Source organism: Nelumbo lutea, chromosome 8, assembly GCF_056320005.1.
Source record: "Nelumbo lutea isolate HS-2025 chromosome 8, American lotus-T2T, whole genome shotgun sequence".
NCBI classification, from domain to species: Eukaryota; Viridiplantae; Streptophyta; class Magnoliopsida; order Proteales; family Nelumbonaceae; genus Nelumbo; species Nelumbo lutea.
In genome coordinates this window covers 3,381,099-3,398,130 of record NC_142691.1, presented here as the reverse complement: position 1 = coordinate 3,398,130, position 17,032 = coordinate 3,381,099, and the positions used below count along the sequence as shown (strand labels likewise).

Here is a 17,032-nt window from a genome sequence, read left to right as displayed (position 1 = left end):
TTTGGTTTTGTTGATTTCTTAATTTATTGTTGGGAGTTGATTTATTGATTTTGGTGAGTGATAATTGAGTTTTGTCATTTTTATACGAAAGAATTTTTCATTTTTATTTTATTAACTCAACGCTTCAAAGATGATTTTTGATTGCTAGATCAAAGAATTTTCCATTTTGGAAAAAAAAGAAATAAAAGGAGATGGGACGTACGGGAAATTTTCTTGCTGTCGTCCTGTCGATATGTCATCTTTCAAATCAAGAAGTGGCTTCTAGAGATTCCTCACTTTAAGGTTCTCAAATCTCAAAGTCTTAACCAAACCCAAGAACATGATTGGTTTTTAAAATTGATCGGGAGACTGAATTGGTTAGGGTTTGGTTATTGGGTCGAACAGTCTGATCATTCAATTCGAACTGAATGAATGGTCCGTTCTGATAAAAATTAAAAATAAAAGTATTTTAAAAAATTAAAAAAATTAAAAACAGTAAAAAATGTTTGAACGATTAACCAATCAGGTAAATAGTTTACTGACCAAAATTAGCAGTTTTTGAAGAAAATCCGATTTTGAAGAAAACCAAAACTGATCACCTAGCCGATTCTCAATTTTTCTGACCCAACCATCCTGTTCGGTCCGATTTTGAAAACCATGGGTTATTTTAAGCTAATTCCCCTTTAGAGGGTTATTTTAAGCTAAACACGGGTGGTGCTTCCCGGGGTAATCATGGAATTGGTGGAGATCGGTGGAGTACCATCGGAGATGAGCACGGTAGTTTAATCGCCATGTTTCATTCTTACCATGGTGGTGGTGAACCATTTAATTTAATGGTTGAAGCTTTCACTTTGAAGGACGGCCTAATGTTGGCCAAATCTTTGGGGATCCAAAAAAGTTTAGGCTTTCAATATTTCCATGTTCTCGTTTAGCTTCTTTGGAAAAACCTCCTTTTTACCACATCTTCTTCGGTAAATTGGCACTGACAGCTTGAGGTGGGAGGAGATTTGCTCTTTCGTGGATGTTACTTTCTTTCACACGTTGATGCATTAGCAGATATGGCTTCTGATACTCATGATTATATCAATTTTTTATTCCCGTAGTGCCCTGCCTATAGTCATCGACGGCATTTTGAATAGCCACTGGATGCGTGAATCCACCAATCAAAAACGACCACGTCGGCATTTTGAATAAACACAAACTTTAACAGACTTTTTTGCCGTTAGCAGCTGGAACCGGTTGAACCGAACACAACTGGACAAAAAAATACTTGGAAGGCTAAAACCCATCTTCAAGGATTTCATTCCAAGTTTCGAACTCCCTCCCATTTCCTCCTCTCCTCTGCCGAGCCCTAACCCAAAAACATCCCACCGGCGATCTCATTGTACACCGGTGATTATGGGCACGAAATCTACTGGCGGTAAGCAGAGGAAGGTACTCTCTACAAGGATTCTTCTTCTTCTTCTTCGTTTGCGAATTCCTGCTCGGCCAATTCAATTTGTTGTTTTGCTTGCTGTCTTGCCTCTTCAGCAAAGGCATTTTCTGTCATGGCCAACCTTAACTGCTCCCTTGCCTGCTCTTTCAGTCTAGAAACTGTTAAAGCTGGTTCTTCAATGACTGTCTTCTCTTTGGGAGAGTTTCTATTTGCATCTTTTCTCAAATTGGCATTGTTTGAATCAATTTTGTCGCCATGGTCACATGACCTAATTGAGAGCTGCTACTGGGTAGCATGATTTTCGTCTGTATTTGGGGAAACCGTGGTACCAAAGGTACTTGCGAGATAATTCGATGACGATAACAGCTACAGTTCCATATTGTGGCATTGTTCCACAGTGGAAGGATTATTCCGTTCTAGACATAAGAAGATGAGTTCCTTCGGCTTTTGCATTTTCAATCCAGGCCAAGGAGCTGTACTGAAATTTGTGTCACTCGATGGACTCGGGCTTGAAGCTGTTCGAGACAGGCAAGCTGCCGATTATAGTGTCTGCAACTCAGTTTTGAGACACCCACCATTACAAGCGTCTTGGTGTTCAATGAAACTGTCAACCCTGATCAGAGAGAAATTAAAACAAATGAATCAAACCAACAGCTTAATCACAGTTTGATCAAATGGGCTCTTCAAACTAGAACAAGCAGAACATTCAAGTGGCTCTTGATCTTCCTGTTTTAATCGTAGAAGATACGTTTAACAAAAAAGCTGCACCCTTCTTAAAATGAAATATATAAAGAAATCAATAAAAAAAAATTATGTTTTCGTTAGACTGGGTTTGGATTCAAACGGAAGATGGGAGGGAAATCAATAAGAAATAGATAAAAAATAAGTTATTCTCCAAAGGATACTTGTGTTTAAGGGGATCCTGATCTTAAGAACTATGGCTCATCAAGTATAAGTATTGCTGAACTGTTGACAATTTAACAAGGTACTCTCCATCTGCTGAGCTTAAGTTCTTGGGTTTGAATTTAATTGGATATATAGAAAAGAAAAATGAGAAACCCAAGAAACAACTTCGATCAAGCGAGAGGCCTTTAGTTGTGGGCATTAAGATGAGCTTTATAATCCGATTGAACATCGTATCCTTCGGAGTACTTCTCACACACCCATTGCTTGTGATTGTTGTGCTTCCTTCTGAAATGCTTCTTTATGCCGACGAGATCGCCCAGTGCGTGGCAAGGGTCATGGTGCAAGCAGCTAGGTTTTGGGCAAACAAACACTCTCTTTCAAACCTCTGGTGTCTCCCTCTTGAGTAGCTTCCACAGCACCTTCCGCTGACACAGGTGCATCTGAAGGTTCTGGTTTCTCTGAAATCCCTGATGGCAGATCTCGCAAACACAATGGTTAGACTCCAATAACGTCTTTGAAAGAAGCCCTGTTTTTTGCATTTTGTCTTTTTACAGGTGATTGAATCGGATTTATTCAGCAAATGGCTGAAACACCCGTTAAAGTTAATGTTTATTCAAACTGCCGACGTGGTCGTTTTTGGTTGGTGGGTTCACGCATCCAGTGAATCCACGGGTGCACTTAACGCGGACTCATAATTATGTGGATTTAACAATAAGTAGATTTATTGTATGGCACCATAAAGTCCAGTTGCCAGCATTACCAAATACATGGCTAACGTTCAAGTAACAAATAAATAAATAAATAAAACTAATAAAAAAAATCTAGAGCAATTCTTCACAGAACAAAGTCAGCTACGTGACTTTAGCCTAAGTTGCACCTAACGTCTCAACGCCTACGCATTAACAAGGTTAAGGACCTGACATACATGAAGCTTATAGTCTCGAAAAGAAAAACAGAAAAACCTCATCAGTCATCTTAACATTACGCCCTGTATAGCCTCTTCAAACCAGATTTGTTTGCTGCAGCTTCGCCGTTATTATGGAACACTGCTACGGAACCAACTAATTGTTATTCAGAGCATCAGAGCTTTGCTTCTTTCTTTAGAAGGTAAAAAGGCCAGCTGAACCTGAACATTGGAGTTCTTTACCTCCACAATGATAGAAAATAAAATGTTCTACTGGAACCACAAATACACAAATTTAGATGGCTTGAAATAACAATATCATAGATCAGACAAGGGCCGTGGAAGTCATTTACTGTATCTGAAAATGCACAAACAACTAATTCCTTGCTTTTCATCATGATATCCGCATATACAATTCAAGTCCAAGCTCCTTATTAAGAGCAACAGATGTCCTCCTCTTCAATTAGACAAATCAAATTATTCACTCCGCCAATCTTAAGGTGTGAACAAACAGAACCAGATGTGGGACAACCAAAATCCAACACTATTTTTAAGGTGGGTGTTGGACAATACAAGCCGTTCCCCTATGCAATATCACACTGGTAATTTTGAGAATTTAAGTGTGCATAATATAGCTCATTGCTTTGCAAATGGAATGATACATTCAAGCAAATGAAGAAACTCAAGTCCCCAATAATGACTTCAATATACTTTCAAGTATCAGGGACATTTAAATTCTGGAAGAGCTCTGGAAGGTGGGCATTGGTTAGCTTGGTCCTCTTGCTAATTTCACGTTGTTTCTTCTTGGGCTTGGACTTTGGTGCAATACCATGCACCTGGGCCATGGCCCTTCTCTTGGCAGTGTTGGTTGCAGGCTTCATTCCATTCTTCTGGAGGTCCTTCTCAATGTCAACCATATCGCGTGGAAGCTCAATACCCCTGAAGAGCTGCTTCAAATCATCATCTACCTTGATTGGAACTCTGGGATCATTTGGGTAAGCAATGTCTTCTTGTGAATCAAAATTTGAGAGCAGCCAAACCTGTCCTGCAGCCTTCAGAGCCTGCAACAAATAATATTATGCTTACTATCATATGCCCCAACCGTCTAAAAGTCACATAAAGTATTGTAATTGTGTTTTGAGTGCTTCACAAAAATATCATTAATATCACAATCACAACAACCATGCAACAAGAAAGAATCATTGCACCATTCAGTAAATGATATGTACAACTGCTGGTTATTTAATGAATATACATTCACATTCACTATTCAGGTGCGCTCAATAAATTGGCCCCTCTTGTTCCAGAATAGCCCTTTTCAGATTCTTCCAAGCATCCACTTACATGAACTGCCTCATAATTTTAACAACTCTCCAAATATTTGGCACAGGACTAGCAGCTTTGCTACTATTATTATGGGTAATTGCAAAGTATAACAAACCACATATGTCATTCATAAACATGCTATTACACATTGAAATCATGCCCTTTCCTAATGGACAGCAATCCATTCATTAGCATAAAGAAATGAAAATCTAAAAACAAGCATTAATAACGGTAAAGATACCTGTAAGTCCTCCATTACAGTTGGATACGCATCCTTCAGATCAATGATAGCAATACCCTCTGGAAACTTCCGTATCAAGACAAGCAGTTGGTTCTTGTCCTTTAAATCATGTTTTGACTGTATAATAATGCAAAACCAATTATTTCTTGACTACCTGAAAGGCTCCATGAGGAAAAAGTACCCATCTAATACATTCTGAACCACAAATTGCCTTGACAAATTCTGAAAGCGTCCCAACCACTAATGATATATAATATATTTGTATTCTCTGAAGTAAAAGCAGCACTTACCTTGTAAGAGAAACGCCTTCCATCATAGTTCACTTTAGGGTTATTCCTCAAACTGTCAAAAACGGCTTTGTTGGAATTTGTATCAACATAACATGCTTCATTTATCTGCTCTGGGGTGAATGCTTGCCGTGTCTACAGAAATTCAGAATATACAAAAACTGATTGATTAACTTTCAATAAAATATTGCTAACCTTTTGACATGCTACATATACCAATGTTATAGCTTTTGAGTGAATTAGATTTGGCTGGAAATGGAACCTCACTTATATTTTACATTTTCATGTAATTATTTGCAATGGAACTTCACTTATACTAATATCTGATAGTTGCCATTTGAATCATTACTTGTTATGGTAAAATCTCAGGCAAGTAAGCATAAGAATGTCAGTTTGAGTCTGAGAGAGGCCACTTTGTGCCAAAAAACAAAAGCCAAAAGGTTAGGAGTGCATCCAGTCTACCCCTCCCAAGACCACAGATAGCTGGGACCAACATTGAGTAATGACCTTTGTGTTTCTGTGTAATACCCTTAAACTGGACACTTATGAGACTCATGTTAGTTTAGAATCTTCACAGTCGTTGGATAGATCTAGGGAGATTTATCCCGCCAAGGCCGATACTAATGTGCCACCAAGTTGGTTGGGATGGCTTGTCTCAGCTACCAGGGTGAGACCCGAGGTACATGCAGTGCGGGTTTTCTTGAAACCCTGAACCGGACCAAAATTCCAATATTGCCCTGGAACTTGGAGATAGATGGGCAAAACTGGAATGTTACACGTGACCCCTAGACTCGATTGTGATATTGTACTAGATGTCGGATTGGGCTATCTTTGATATGCCAATCAGTGAGATCCTTAGAGGGGGTCAAAACCTGGGTATGTTAGGACAGTCTGAAAATTCATCTGAGTGGGTGATCATAGTGACAGGATCAGCCCCTTTGCCAGACAAAGCGAATGATCGGGGATGCACTCTCTATGATGGAAACCTAAACTGCAGGCAGTTGATTTCAACTATTGAAATTTGTTTTGCAAAATATATTTATATAAAGATATATATATATATATATATATATATATATATATATATATATATATATATTATGGTTTCAAAATGTTTGCAAAATGTTTTAATTCCTAGGATCCATGTGAGTAGAGAGTGCAGCACTGCACCTTGTAGCCGAGGGAGAGGTCCTCTCTTGTTGGAAAGTGTTTGATCATTATGGGTTGAGAGGTTAAGTGTAAGACCATTGAGGGAATACCTTATGGGCTAATCTTGCATCTGCCCACAGTCCTTGGGTTTTCATAAGGTGGTTGGAACCAATGACCATTTAGTGTAAATGTTGGGCCCATTAAGAGCCCATGGTGATGGACTCAGGGGATCACTGTCTCCTACAGTGAATTCAGCTAGGCTTTGTAACAAAGGTTGGGCTGAACCCATGTGGCTGATGTGTAGATCAATGTTTGGGTCCCACGCCATACAAGGATAGCCAACTAGGCAGCAGGTTAAAAAGGTTAAGTGAGCACATAGACTTAATGGGCCTAAAGCCCAATTCGAACTGGCTTAATAAGATTAATTAAATAGGGGCAATTCTGGGATTTGGATCAACTGATAGGATAAGGAATTATCCCTATCCACTCAAAGAGTCCAGATCCAAATATAAGATTTGGATTAGGAAACTCCTAATAAGATTAGGAGAACCTCCCTTTAAGGCTATAAATAGGAGAGCAGGGCGGACCTCTAAAAACAACTCACAGTCTGCTGAATTAGGAGAGAAGACAACACACAATTTGACTGCTCCTGTCTTCTGCTCTTTCCTTCCTGTTCTTGCTGCCCCTACCCAATTCGATCTCCACCTGTGGGAGTGATCAAGAATCGTTCTTGATATTGCTTCTTGCTAGAAGAGGCAATCTAAAGTCGTGCTCACCAGCCCTTTACTATATTCTTGCTGAAGAATTCAGTTCTTGCTGAAGAGCCGTCCTGGTGATTCTACTTCACATCACACCGTGTCATCTTCGGTGGAAGCAGTCTTTGGTCTTCTCCTTGGGCGTGAACACCTTCATTGGGAGTTACTGTTACTCTGTATCAGGTATATCCCTCTCCTCCCTTTTGGTTTCAGATCTGGTCCGGTTTGGTTTCAAGATTGATCATTGAAAATGCAGTTTTCTAAAATAGGGAATGCGATTCCCACATGGGAGAGAGAGAAACATTTGAAATTTCACCCAAACTTCTTGCAGGGTTCGGCCATCCATATGATGGATCTCTCATCCCTTCACCCAAAACACCATTCACACCACCAGTTTAACTATAACCAGCTCCAAGGAGCCACTAAAAATCCCAAAACACTGCCCAATGACAAGACCCAAGAAAGCACCTAAACAACATGCCCCACAACCCTCAAACAAGAATCAGAGCAAAATCAAACATTGAAAGACACAAAAAAGAAGTCCAAGCTACAGCAGAAAAGGACCATGGTTCTTGGATTGGGCTTCTTTTTCCAGCTTAAACTCTGGTCTGTTCCCAAACAAAGAGAAGAAATGAACTGGACTGTCGTATTGTAATAATCTACTTCCCTTTTCCTTTTACCCAATAAGGACCCTTTGGATCTAAAACAATCTATATTGAACATTTGTCGTGACCTCCTTTCGGGTTTCAATCTTCTATCACTTTTAAACACAGCACTAGTTAACCAAGCCCATACTTAAAAAAAAAAAAAAAAAAAAAAAAACATACATGTTCACATGGTCTTCAAAACTTTTATGAATAAGTGCATGATCATATGAGACATCTTGAACAACCGCAACAGAAAGGTGTTTCATACCTCTAGAAGTAGGTCTAGAACACGCTTGATCTGAGCACCAACAGGGGCCTTTCTTATGCTGTTGATGTGCTGAAGCCTCTCTGTATCATTAGAGAATTTTACTGGAGCAGAAGGAGTTCTTGAAGGAGTGCTTGCAGGTGTAACTTTTTGAGTGGGCTTTGATGCCCCTGCCCTTGGTGTGTTGGTGAGTGTAGACTGGCACTTCTCTTGCTGCTGCTTGAACTTTGCAAGACTTGCTTGAAGCGACATTGGAGATATAATATTGATTTACTTAATACTGAAAACCTAAGTACATGGAAAATTACATCAGAAGAATCCAAGGTATTCTAACTCTGACATTTCAAAAACTAATGCCCTTTTCCTATCTTTTGAACAGCTTCAGAAACTAATCTTTATCACCAAATATGCTATCAACTAACTTGATTGACCTTGCAACAAAAAATAGTCATCCTAAACCTTCTATTGTCCTTAGCTTTTCCAATGCCTCAGATAAGCAACGGTACTCAAAAAATGACCTCAAATTTATCCAACTAGGTATTTAGGTAATATTTACCTTGAAAATCCAGATAATGAATTTTATTGCATTTCAATACCCATAAGCTGAAAACTTTGTTGACTTAATCTTTAATAAACTAAAGTGGTAAAGACATATAGCTAGTTTTCAATTGTTTGACATCCATAACTAAAATGATAAATAACTGAAGTATCAAGGTATACCCAATACCCTCTACACTTAGAAGACATACCCTAGTTAATGAATCCCCCTAAACAAACCAAAAAGAAAGAAAAAGTTCAAAAGCTAGGACTGACTTGTTGAACTAAGAATATGACCCACTGTTTTCATCTAAATTCTGAGATTGATGCAGCCTGGTCCAAAACCATATACGCTGTGAATGGGTAGAAAGAAGATGAAGCAGAAAATCAACTTTGACCAAAGAAAAGAAATTACAAAATCAAATAGAGAGACAGTGGCATCACTGACATGTAAACCTTATCCACCCAATAAGGACAAGGTAATCAAAGAATCTTTTGAGCAAGAAGGGAATTGGGGGAAATTAACTTTTAAGGAAAATGTTTTTCTCCAGTATCATTAGTTCAAAGTAGATTTCTATCATTTCTAATTTTATGGATGATGCAGTAAGGCCGGAACAAAACTATCACAAGACAGAGAGAGAGGAAGAGAGGGAGGGTGAGAGGGAGAGAGAGAATGTATATGTGTGTGTGTGTGTGTGAGAGAGAGAGAGAGAGAGAGAGGGGAAAGGGTAGAGAAAGAGAAAAGAGAAAGAAATCCCAAGGAATCACTCCAAGGGGTCCTAGAATCACTCTAGGGTTTGTAGGAATAACTCCATACAGCAAACTTAAAAGAGAGCTCTAAGAAATCTTCATTCATTAACTTCAAAAGGAAGAGAATACATCTATTTATATAGAGTGACTTGTGTGCCGAAATACTGTTCACTATAATTACAAAAATGCCACTCCTTGTCTTGTGCATCAAGAAACACAATAGCTTTTTATCTACTAATGCAAATAAACTGAAAATTGAAAGATAGGCTCTACTGAACTAGAGGAACAAGATGTTATAGCCCAGGCCCACATAGGACTAGCTAAAATGACGAAAATACCCCAGACCAGCTCAGTCCAAGTCCCAAAAGTCTTCCCCATGCCAAATCAGAACCTGTTTGTTGCCCTTCTTCTTGCGAGAATAGGTCTTATAATGCTTGGACCGATCCCCATAATGGGCTTCTTCAAATTACGGAGATACAAATAGGCAACAAGCCATATGTGTCAATACATAAAAGCAAAAAGTAAAAAAAAAAAAAAAGATAAACTGTGCTTTATTACCATTCTTGTTTACTTTTTAAAAACATTATTTAAGATTTAACCCATGCAACAAAGGAACTGTGTGTATGTGAGAGAGAATTTTGAACAAGAGTCAAAATGCATCCTTCTGCTAAGACCAAGTTCAGAACTAATCCTGCAGTAGATAATTTTGACAGGAAGATCAGATAAAATGTGATTTTGAAAGAATAGAGAACTTCCAGTTTACAATTGCATACTGATGATGGAAATAAGGGATCACTGCTTGGTGCAATGGTAAAATCTCTGACTAACAACCATGAGAATGTAGTTTTGAGTCTGAGAGCAGCCACTTTATGGTAAAAATGCCATAGGTTAATTCTGTATCTAGTCCACACCTCCCAAGATTCTTGATAAGCCAGGACCAGCATCAGGAAATGGCCTCTATATTGATAGATCAGCGGTATTAAAAATACTCCTATCAAACCATATGATACATCATACAAATTAACATATTCATAATCCATAAAACAATTAGCAAATATCATTTTTTATGAAGCACAGATAACATGTATCATAAAATGGATAACTTTTGATAGCCATCCCATATCACACTCATGCATCTCTTCCTGAAGCTAATAAAGAAATACAAGCCACTTTCTGGCTATGGGCTTTTAAGAAAAAAGAATACCAATTAAGATCTATTCTGAAAGACTAGCAGTGTTAAGAGAACCAAGCCACAGCCTTGATTCCAAATACTTTTCCATACTGTCCATCTGCTTCATTCTAAACATTGGTAAGATGAACTTCCATTTTCTTCTGTGAACATTACTCCTAACCAGAATCGAACTTTTTTGTGGATTGATCTTTTCTTCTGACATCCTTTCAAATCTTTGCAATATTAGTAAAAGTTCTTTCTACTTACTCACTTCATCCTTGTAGAAAAGAAAGCAGTCATCTGCAAAAAGCAGGTGAGTGATGGGAGGGTGTCTTTAGCTAACTTTATACCTTTGATGAGTCCTCTCTGTTCGGCAGCTTCCAACATGCTGGACAACGCTTCCATTGGTCTCAGGCAAGACCCAATGAAATTTAAACAATTTTGGCAACAAACCATTAAGTTTAATAGAGAAAGATGGGGTGGATATGCATTGTTTGATCAATATGCACCATTGTTGTGGGCATCCCATCCCCTCTAATATCAGCAACACAAACCCCCTCTTGACTCTAGCATATGCACTGGACATGTACAGTTTAATAGCCATCCATCTCACCCCCATTTTTCCTTTGTCATTTTATTTACCAATTCATGGGATAGTATAATGTTGTCCACAACATTTCTGCCCTTGATAAATGCTGATTAGTTTCTCATATTAACTGCTGTAGCTTGTTTTTTAATTTCTCCACTAGGCATTTTGCAATTATTTATAAAGCACATTGCAACAGCTGATGGGTCTAAACTGTGTCACATTTCAGCATTCTTCTTTTTGGGAATACATACTAAGTTTTGCAGTTTAAATTCTTTAGGAACTTCCCAGTGCTGAAGAAGTGAAGAATTAAATCATAAACCTCCCCTCCTATTATATGCCAAAATTTCTGAAAGAAATAGAGAGTGAACCTATCCGGATCTGGCGATGTGTGTGGCTTCATGCTCTCAACTATCTCCCACACCTCCTCCATAGCTGGTAGAGTAAGAAGATCTTGTTTTTCATCCTCACTCAGCTGAGGTAAATGTAAATCAGAAATATCAAGTTCTGAATTGTGAGACAATTGTCCCCCTATTTGCAGTGCCAACTCTTTAAAAGCATCTGACACTTCCTCAATTTTCAATTGTTTACCTCTCAAATCCTTTACTCCCTCTGGATGATGGTTCATTCTTCTTCTATAGTTTGAAATCTGATGAAAATATTTTGTGTTTCTATCACCCTCCCTCAGCCACAGTTCTCGGGACTTTAATTTCCACAAATTTTCTTCCATTTTTAGCCACTGATTATATTCCCACTGCAAATTTTTGAACTCCTTAGGTCCATGAACATTTGTATATGCTAATTCTAGTGTTTCCATTCTCTTTTCTAAATCTTTTAATCTTTGAGTGACGTACCTAAAGGATTGTTTATTCCAAATCTTCAACCTTTTTTGCAGTTCCTCAGCTTCATTATAATTCTTTTTGTCACGTCCCCACCTGTGTTCTTTTCCCACTCTTCTCTTATAATCTGCTCACAGTCCAGACTTTCTGTCCACATGGGCTGAAAATGGAAGTGAGTTGGCCCTCTTAATTTTTTGGGTTCAGTATCCATGATCATCATGGAGTGATCGGAATGGATAGAGAATTTATTTAGGACATTTGCCTCTGGGTATAACTGTAACCAGTTGCCTGATAATAAACACCTATCTAGCCTCTCTTTCACCATTCACCTTTCCCTTCCCATGTTGTTTATTAGACCATGTATAATAAAGACCTCTACTATCCAACTCCACCAAGTTGAATTTATCCACTAATTTTCTTAGGTTTTGAGAAGGTCGATGTCCATGAGTTCGGCTCCCATCATAACCATGATGACATAGGGTATCATTTAGATCCCCACAGAGAACCCACTTAGCATCTTGTAAATATTCCAAGTCCATAAGAGAAGGCCAGAGTTCTTTCCTTTTGGAATTCATTGGATGCCCATAGATTAAAGATAGAAACCACGGCTCTCTCTGTGATGAATTTCCTATCTGACACATGATTAATTTTTCATTTTTTACCACGATCTGTAGGGGAAAGTCCTGTTTCCAACAACATATTAGGCCTCCAGACTTCCCTCTAGCAGGATAACACGTATAATATTTGATAATTTAGTTTCTTAGCCAGTATCCCACTGTTTGCTTCATTCAATTTGGTCTCAGAGAAGAAACAGTAAGTCAGGGCTGTGTGTTTGGGACACCCGTTTCAGGTATCGTACTGTCGCGGGGTTATTACAACTGTGAACATTAGAGTTATTTGTTCGAGTGGCTACCTAGTACCTTGAGATCTGCTGGAGAGAAAACCAACGGCTTGAATTGCTAGATTCGCTTCCCTCAGCTCCAGTGGTGGAAGGGAAAAATCGAATATAATCAGGCAAAAACCAGTGATGTGGGATTACCGCTAGAAGAAAACCCTCTTCAGATTAAGAAGAAAAGCCTTGCACCGATGAAATTTAGAGAATTGCCGCCAGAAGAAAACCCTTGCTCCAATTAATATAACAGGCTTGCCGCCGGAAATTGCATTTTTTTTCTCTGTATTGCAAGGGATGTAGTTGCAATTCTCCTCGTCTAGTTTAACTGAGTTTGTCATAAAGATTTTAGCAAAATCGACGACATATACAATTGAGAGCTCGACAGAATCATCATTAGAGGCTAAATGCATATTTTACAAACGGATCATAAACATATAAAGCCGTATCCACCAAACAATTAAATAAAATAGAAATCATGCAGTGAACGAAATAAAATCCGAAATACCAAAAAATTAACAACCACTAATATAAATGAAACAATTGACTTATCGAGTTCGGACAAGGAAATCGGAAAGCTAAGAACAAGGAAAATGAAACGGGAAGAAGAAATTAGGAATGGGTGGGAAGAAACCTAACCTTGCTATCTCTTTCTGACAACCAAATGACAGAGATTGCTACAAACGTTCCGCTGTGATTTTTATCTTTTTCATTTCTTAACTTCTATTTTTCGATCAACCAAGAGGGCAGGAGAATAAGAGAGGAGATGGATAAAAAAAGTGACAGAGAGAGAGAGGAACAATTTGTAGAGAATCGGAGTCTGACGCGGCAGACGCGCTAATCGGCAAAGTTCATGAACAGCAGCAAACCGTATCGATTATCTGAATTTGAATTTTTGTAATTGGATCAAATATCTCTATCTAATCGAATTTCGGAAATTTTCTCACCGTGACTTTTCAACCTTTCTCTTAAACTCATTTCAACTTTTTAAAATATCTAAAATTCATCGTATCAATAAGTTTTTATTTTCCAAAATTCACCTTTCATCACTGCATCATTAATGCTTCTTAACAAAGGTGTCCATACCGGTTTAAATAATAATTTTTATAACCAAATTACCCTTGAAAGGTGAATTGGAGGAAAAATGGTATTTTTCAGTTTTCAAATTTCATTTTTTTTGCATTTTCAATATTTTGTTATAATTTCTAATGTTTTTTATAATTTATGTTTTTTTACATTTTTTCTATTTTCTACAATCTATAAATTTTTGGTGTTTTTTCTATAATTTTTATTTTCTGATTTTGTTTTTCAATATCTATAGTTTCTATAATTTGAAAATAATTTTTATTTTGTTTGCAATTTCTATAATTTTTTATATTTTTTATAATTCCTATGTTTTTATGTATTCTATATTTGAAAATATTTTTTTGAACTTTTCTTTTTTCATGTCTAAATATTAAAATGGTAATATATTAGCACCCATTAATTTATGTTGTATATATTTTATATTTTTCTATGAAGGTTAAAATGGTATTATATTGTGGTGAGATTAAGAGAAATACTGAAAACTCATGGTGAGTTTTAGGCAATTTTTCTTAAATATATATGCTCATATATACTTACTTATCATAAGTTGGTGTGAATGTTAGTATTTTCTCTAAATTATTGTATGTTTAAGTTGTATGTAAGTTCAATTCGTTTATTAATAATACATAATTATTTGATCATTTTGTCTAATTTATTTATATTATTTAATGTCCAATTAGAATCCAAGTTCAATTTAAATGAATCAAATTTGGATCTACCAATATCCGATTCGATCCAATCCATTTACAATCCTAAACAATAATCCACAGGCCTATTGATGAATTGGATCTGGATTGCCCAATAGTATTGGACTATCATGCTGTGAAAACTTGTAACCAATGAACTGGTGTCATAACAAATTAAGTGATATTTATCAAAATTTACAAGGGGTTTTGATTGGTTATTGCTCTTTGGTAACATGTCTTTCTAGCAACTTAGATTTTGCTAAGGTTTTAAAAACCTACCTTGATACGGAACCACTTTACTTTTTTAGGTCAGTGGTTCAATCATCCAAGTCAACATGTTGTAAACTTGTAATATTAGATATTAAAAATATATAATTAAAATATAAAATTACCACACAAAAATTGTTGTCCAATTGAATTAGGTGGAAAGTAGAACCATTTAGGTGATTAATTTTTGGGTCAAATAGTTCAACTGCATGGGCCGATGGCTTATTGAAAACCATGGATTTTCCCTTGGAAGACCATAACTGATCTGGATATGATCATGAGTCCCTGGTAAGGATGATCATTTCCAGCATGCCCAACCCATCCTACAATTTTTTTGTCTTGAAGCTAAACTTTGATTTTTAGCTTAGGCTGAATACTTTGAATCCAAATCTAATAGGCACAGCATTGTAAGCACTTCTACGAGCACTTAATACAACCATATCAAAAGTTGTTTTCAATTTGTTTTTTAGGTTGTGTTTGGAATCAATGTAAAAACATCATTGGTGTAAAATTACATTAATGACATTTTACATCGAACTATTAATAAAGTAACCATTTGAATTTTGAAAATTGTGCTGAGAAAAGTGGAGTTTTACATCAATTTTATTGATGTAATATTTACATCGATAATTGATGTAAAACTCTACTTTAATGAACACTTACATCGATTTAGGATGTAAAACTCCATTCCATCCAAACGCACGCAAAACTGAACCGGAGTGAAGTTTTACATCGATCATGATTATACATTCTTTCAAAACGTCAATAAAATCAAACCGGCATAAATATTTACACCGATGACGTTTTACATTGATTCCAAACACAGCCTTAAGGGTAGGCTGGAGGTATTTTAAGGGACAAATGATCCAAAAAAAATATATTCTAAATGCTTACTCAATGTGCTCACCATGTACACCTACCTGATTCGGTTTGGAATACTTTAGCGGAGCCTAAAAATGAAAAATCCCATACATCTATAGCCAAATATAAGATAAGAATTTACTACAATTGATGTAGTTGAGACAAGGGGAGGAGAAGCTCCATATGATGGCTAAGGGAGGCAAATATGGATGGAAGGTGGCTCCAAAATCATCACCCCCAGGCATTAGTGTTAGACAGTTTTGTATGCCCTTAACTTCAATCCATTTTGATGTACTTTTGACATTTAGTATAAATAAATAAAGTACATGTTTGATTCATGTTGTTTGGTATAATTCTCTGTAAGACCCTAAAAATGGACACTTATAGAAACTTGTGTTAGTTTTAAATGTTCACAACCATTGGATAAGTCTGGGGAGATTTATCCTGCAAAGGCTGATACTGATGTGCCACCAAGTGTTGGGATGGCTTGTTTCGGCCATCAGGGTAAGACCCAAGGCACATGTAGTATGGGATTGCTTGAACCCTTGAACCGGACCAGATTTCCAGTATTGCCCTAGACCTTGGAGACGGATGGGCAAAACTTGAAAGTTACACCTGACCCCTAGACTTGATTATGACACATCACTAGGTGTCGGATCGAGCTATCTTTGATGTGTCAATCAGTGAGATCCTTAGTGGGGGTCAAAACCTGGACATGTTGGGGCAGTCTGAGAATTCATCTGAGTGAGTGATCATAATGACGGGATCAACCCCTTTATCGGACAATGGTAATGATCGGGAATGCACTCTCTCTGATGGAAACCAAACTGCCGGCAGTTGATTTTAATCGTTGGAATTTTTTTTTTGCAAAATATATATATATATATATGTACGGTTTCAAAAGATTTGCAAAATGTTTTAATTCCCGAGATCCATGTGAGTAAAGAGTGCGGCACTGTTCCTTGCAGCCGAGGGAGAGGTCTTCTCTTGTCGGGCAATGCTTGATCATTAAGGGTTGCGAGGTTAAGTGTAAGACCATTTAGGATAATACCTGATGGGCTAATCTTGCACCTACCCACAGTCATTGGGTTTTTATAAGATGGCTTGGCCCAGGGACCACTTAATGTAAGTGTTGGGTCCATAGGGTCCATGTGATGGGCTCAAGGGGGTCACTGAGTCTTTTAGTGAATTCGGCTAGGCCGAACCCATGTGGCTGGTGTGTAGATCAATGCTTGGGTCCTACGCCATACAAAGAAGCCCAACTGGGCAGTAGATTGGAAACTAGTTAAACACTGAACACTTAATGGGCCAAAAGCCCATTTTGAACTGGATTGATATGATCACCTATTCATGGGGTGAATCTGAGATTAATGTTAGTAAAAGGATTGGGTCTTTAACCTTATTCACTCTAAGAGACCAAATTCAAATTAAATTTGAATCTGGTAACCTCCTGATAAGATCAAGAG

The 17,032-nt window shown here is 37.5% G+C and overlaps 1 protein-coding gene and 1 pseudogene across 5 annotated transcripts; both read right to left on the bottom strand.

The window, feature by feature from the left end:
• Positions 1-951: 951 nt before the first annotated feature.
• Positions 952-2,044, bottom strand: LOC148842223 (uncharacterized; annotated as a pseudogene).
• A 1,528-nt stretch (positions 2,045-3,572) lies between these two features.
• Positions 3,573-13,636, bottom strand: LOC148842222 (transcription initiation factor IIE subunit beta-like). 5 transcript variants are annotated; one of them, XM_088958530.1, is made up of 6 exons: positions 13,306-13,627; positions 12,691-12,994; positions 7,898-8,182; positions 5,082-5,213; positions 4,792-4,908; positions 3,573-4,285 (listed from the first exon to the last, which is right to left on the bottom strand). In XM_088958530.1, the coding sequence occupies exons 3-6, from the start codon at positions 8,144-8,146 to the stop codon at positions 3,938-3,940; spliced, it is 846 nt and encodes a 281-aa protein (XP_088814656.1). In that variant the 5' UTR covers positions 8,147-8,182; positions 12,691-12,994; positions 13,306-13,627; the 3' UTR covers positions 3,573-3,937. The 5 variants fall into 5 exon arrangements, with proteins under 5 accessions (XP_088814656.1, XP_088814659.1, XP_088814657.1 ...); XM_088958533.1 differs by having other exon boundaries at positions 7,898-8,174; XM_088958531.1 differs by having other exon boundaries at positions 12,698-12,994.
• Between the last annotated feature and the right edge of the window lie 3,396 nt (positions 13,637-17,032).

Bases quoted from the DNA above. Each gene is read 5' to 3' on its own strand.
- LOC148842222 (XM_088958532.1), bottom strand. From the start codon at position 8,146: ATGTCGCTTCAAGCAAGTCTTGCAAAGTTCAAGCAGCAGCAAGAGAAG. The intron at 4,909-5,081 runs GTAAGTGCTGCT...ATTATTATACAG, and splicing joins GAAGGCGTTTCTCTTACAAG to TCAAAACATGATTTAAAGGA. The intron at 4,286-4,791 runs GTATCTTTACCG...TATTTGTTGCAG, and splicing joins CTGTAATGGAGGACTTACAG to GCTCTGAAGGCTGCAGGACA.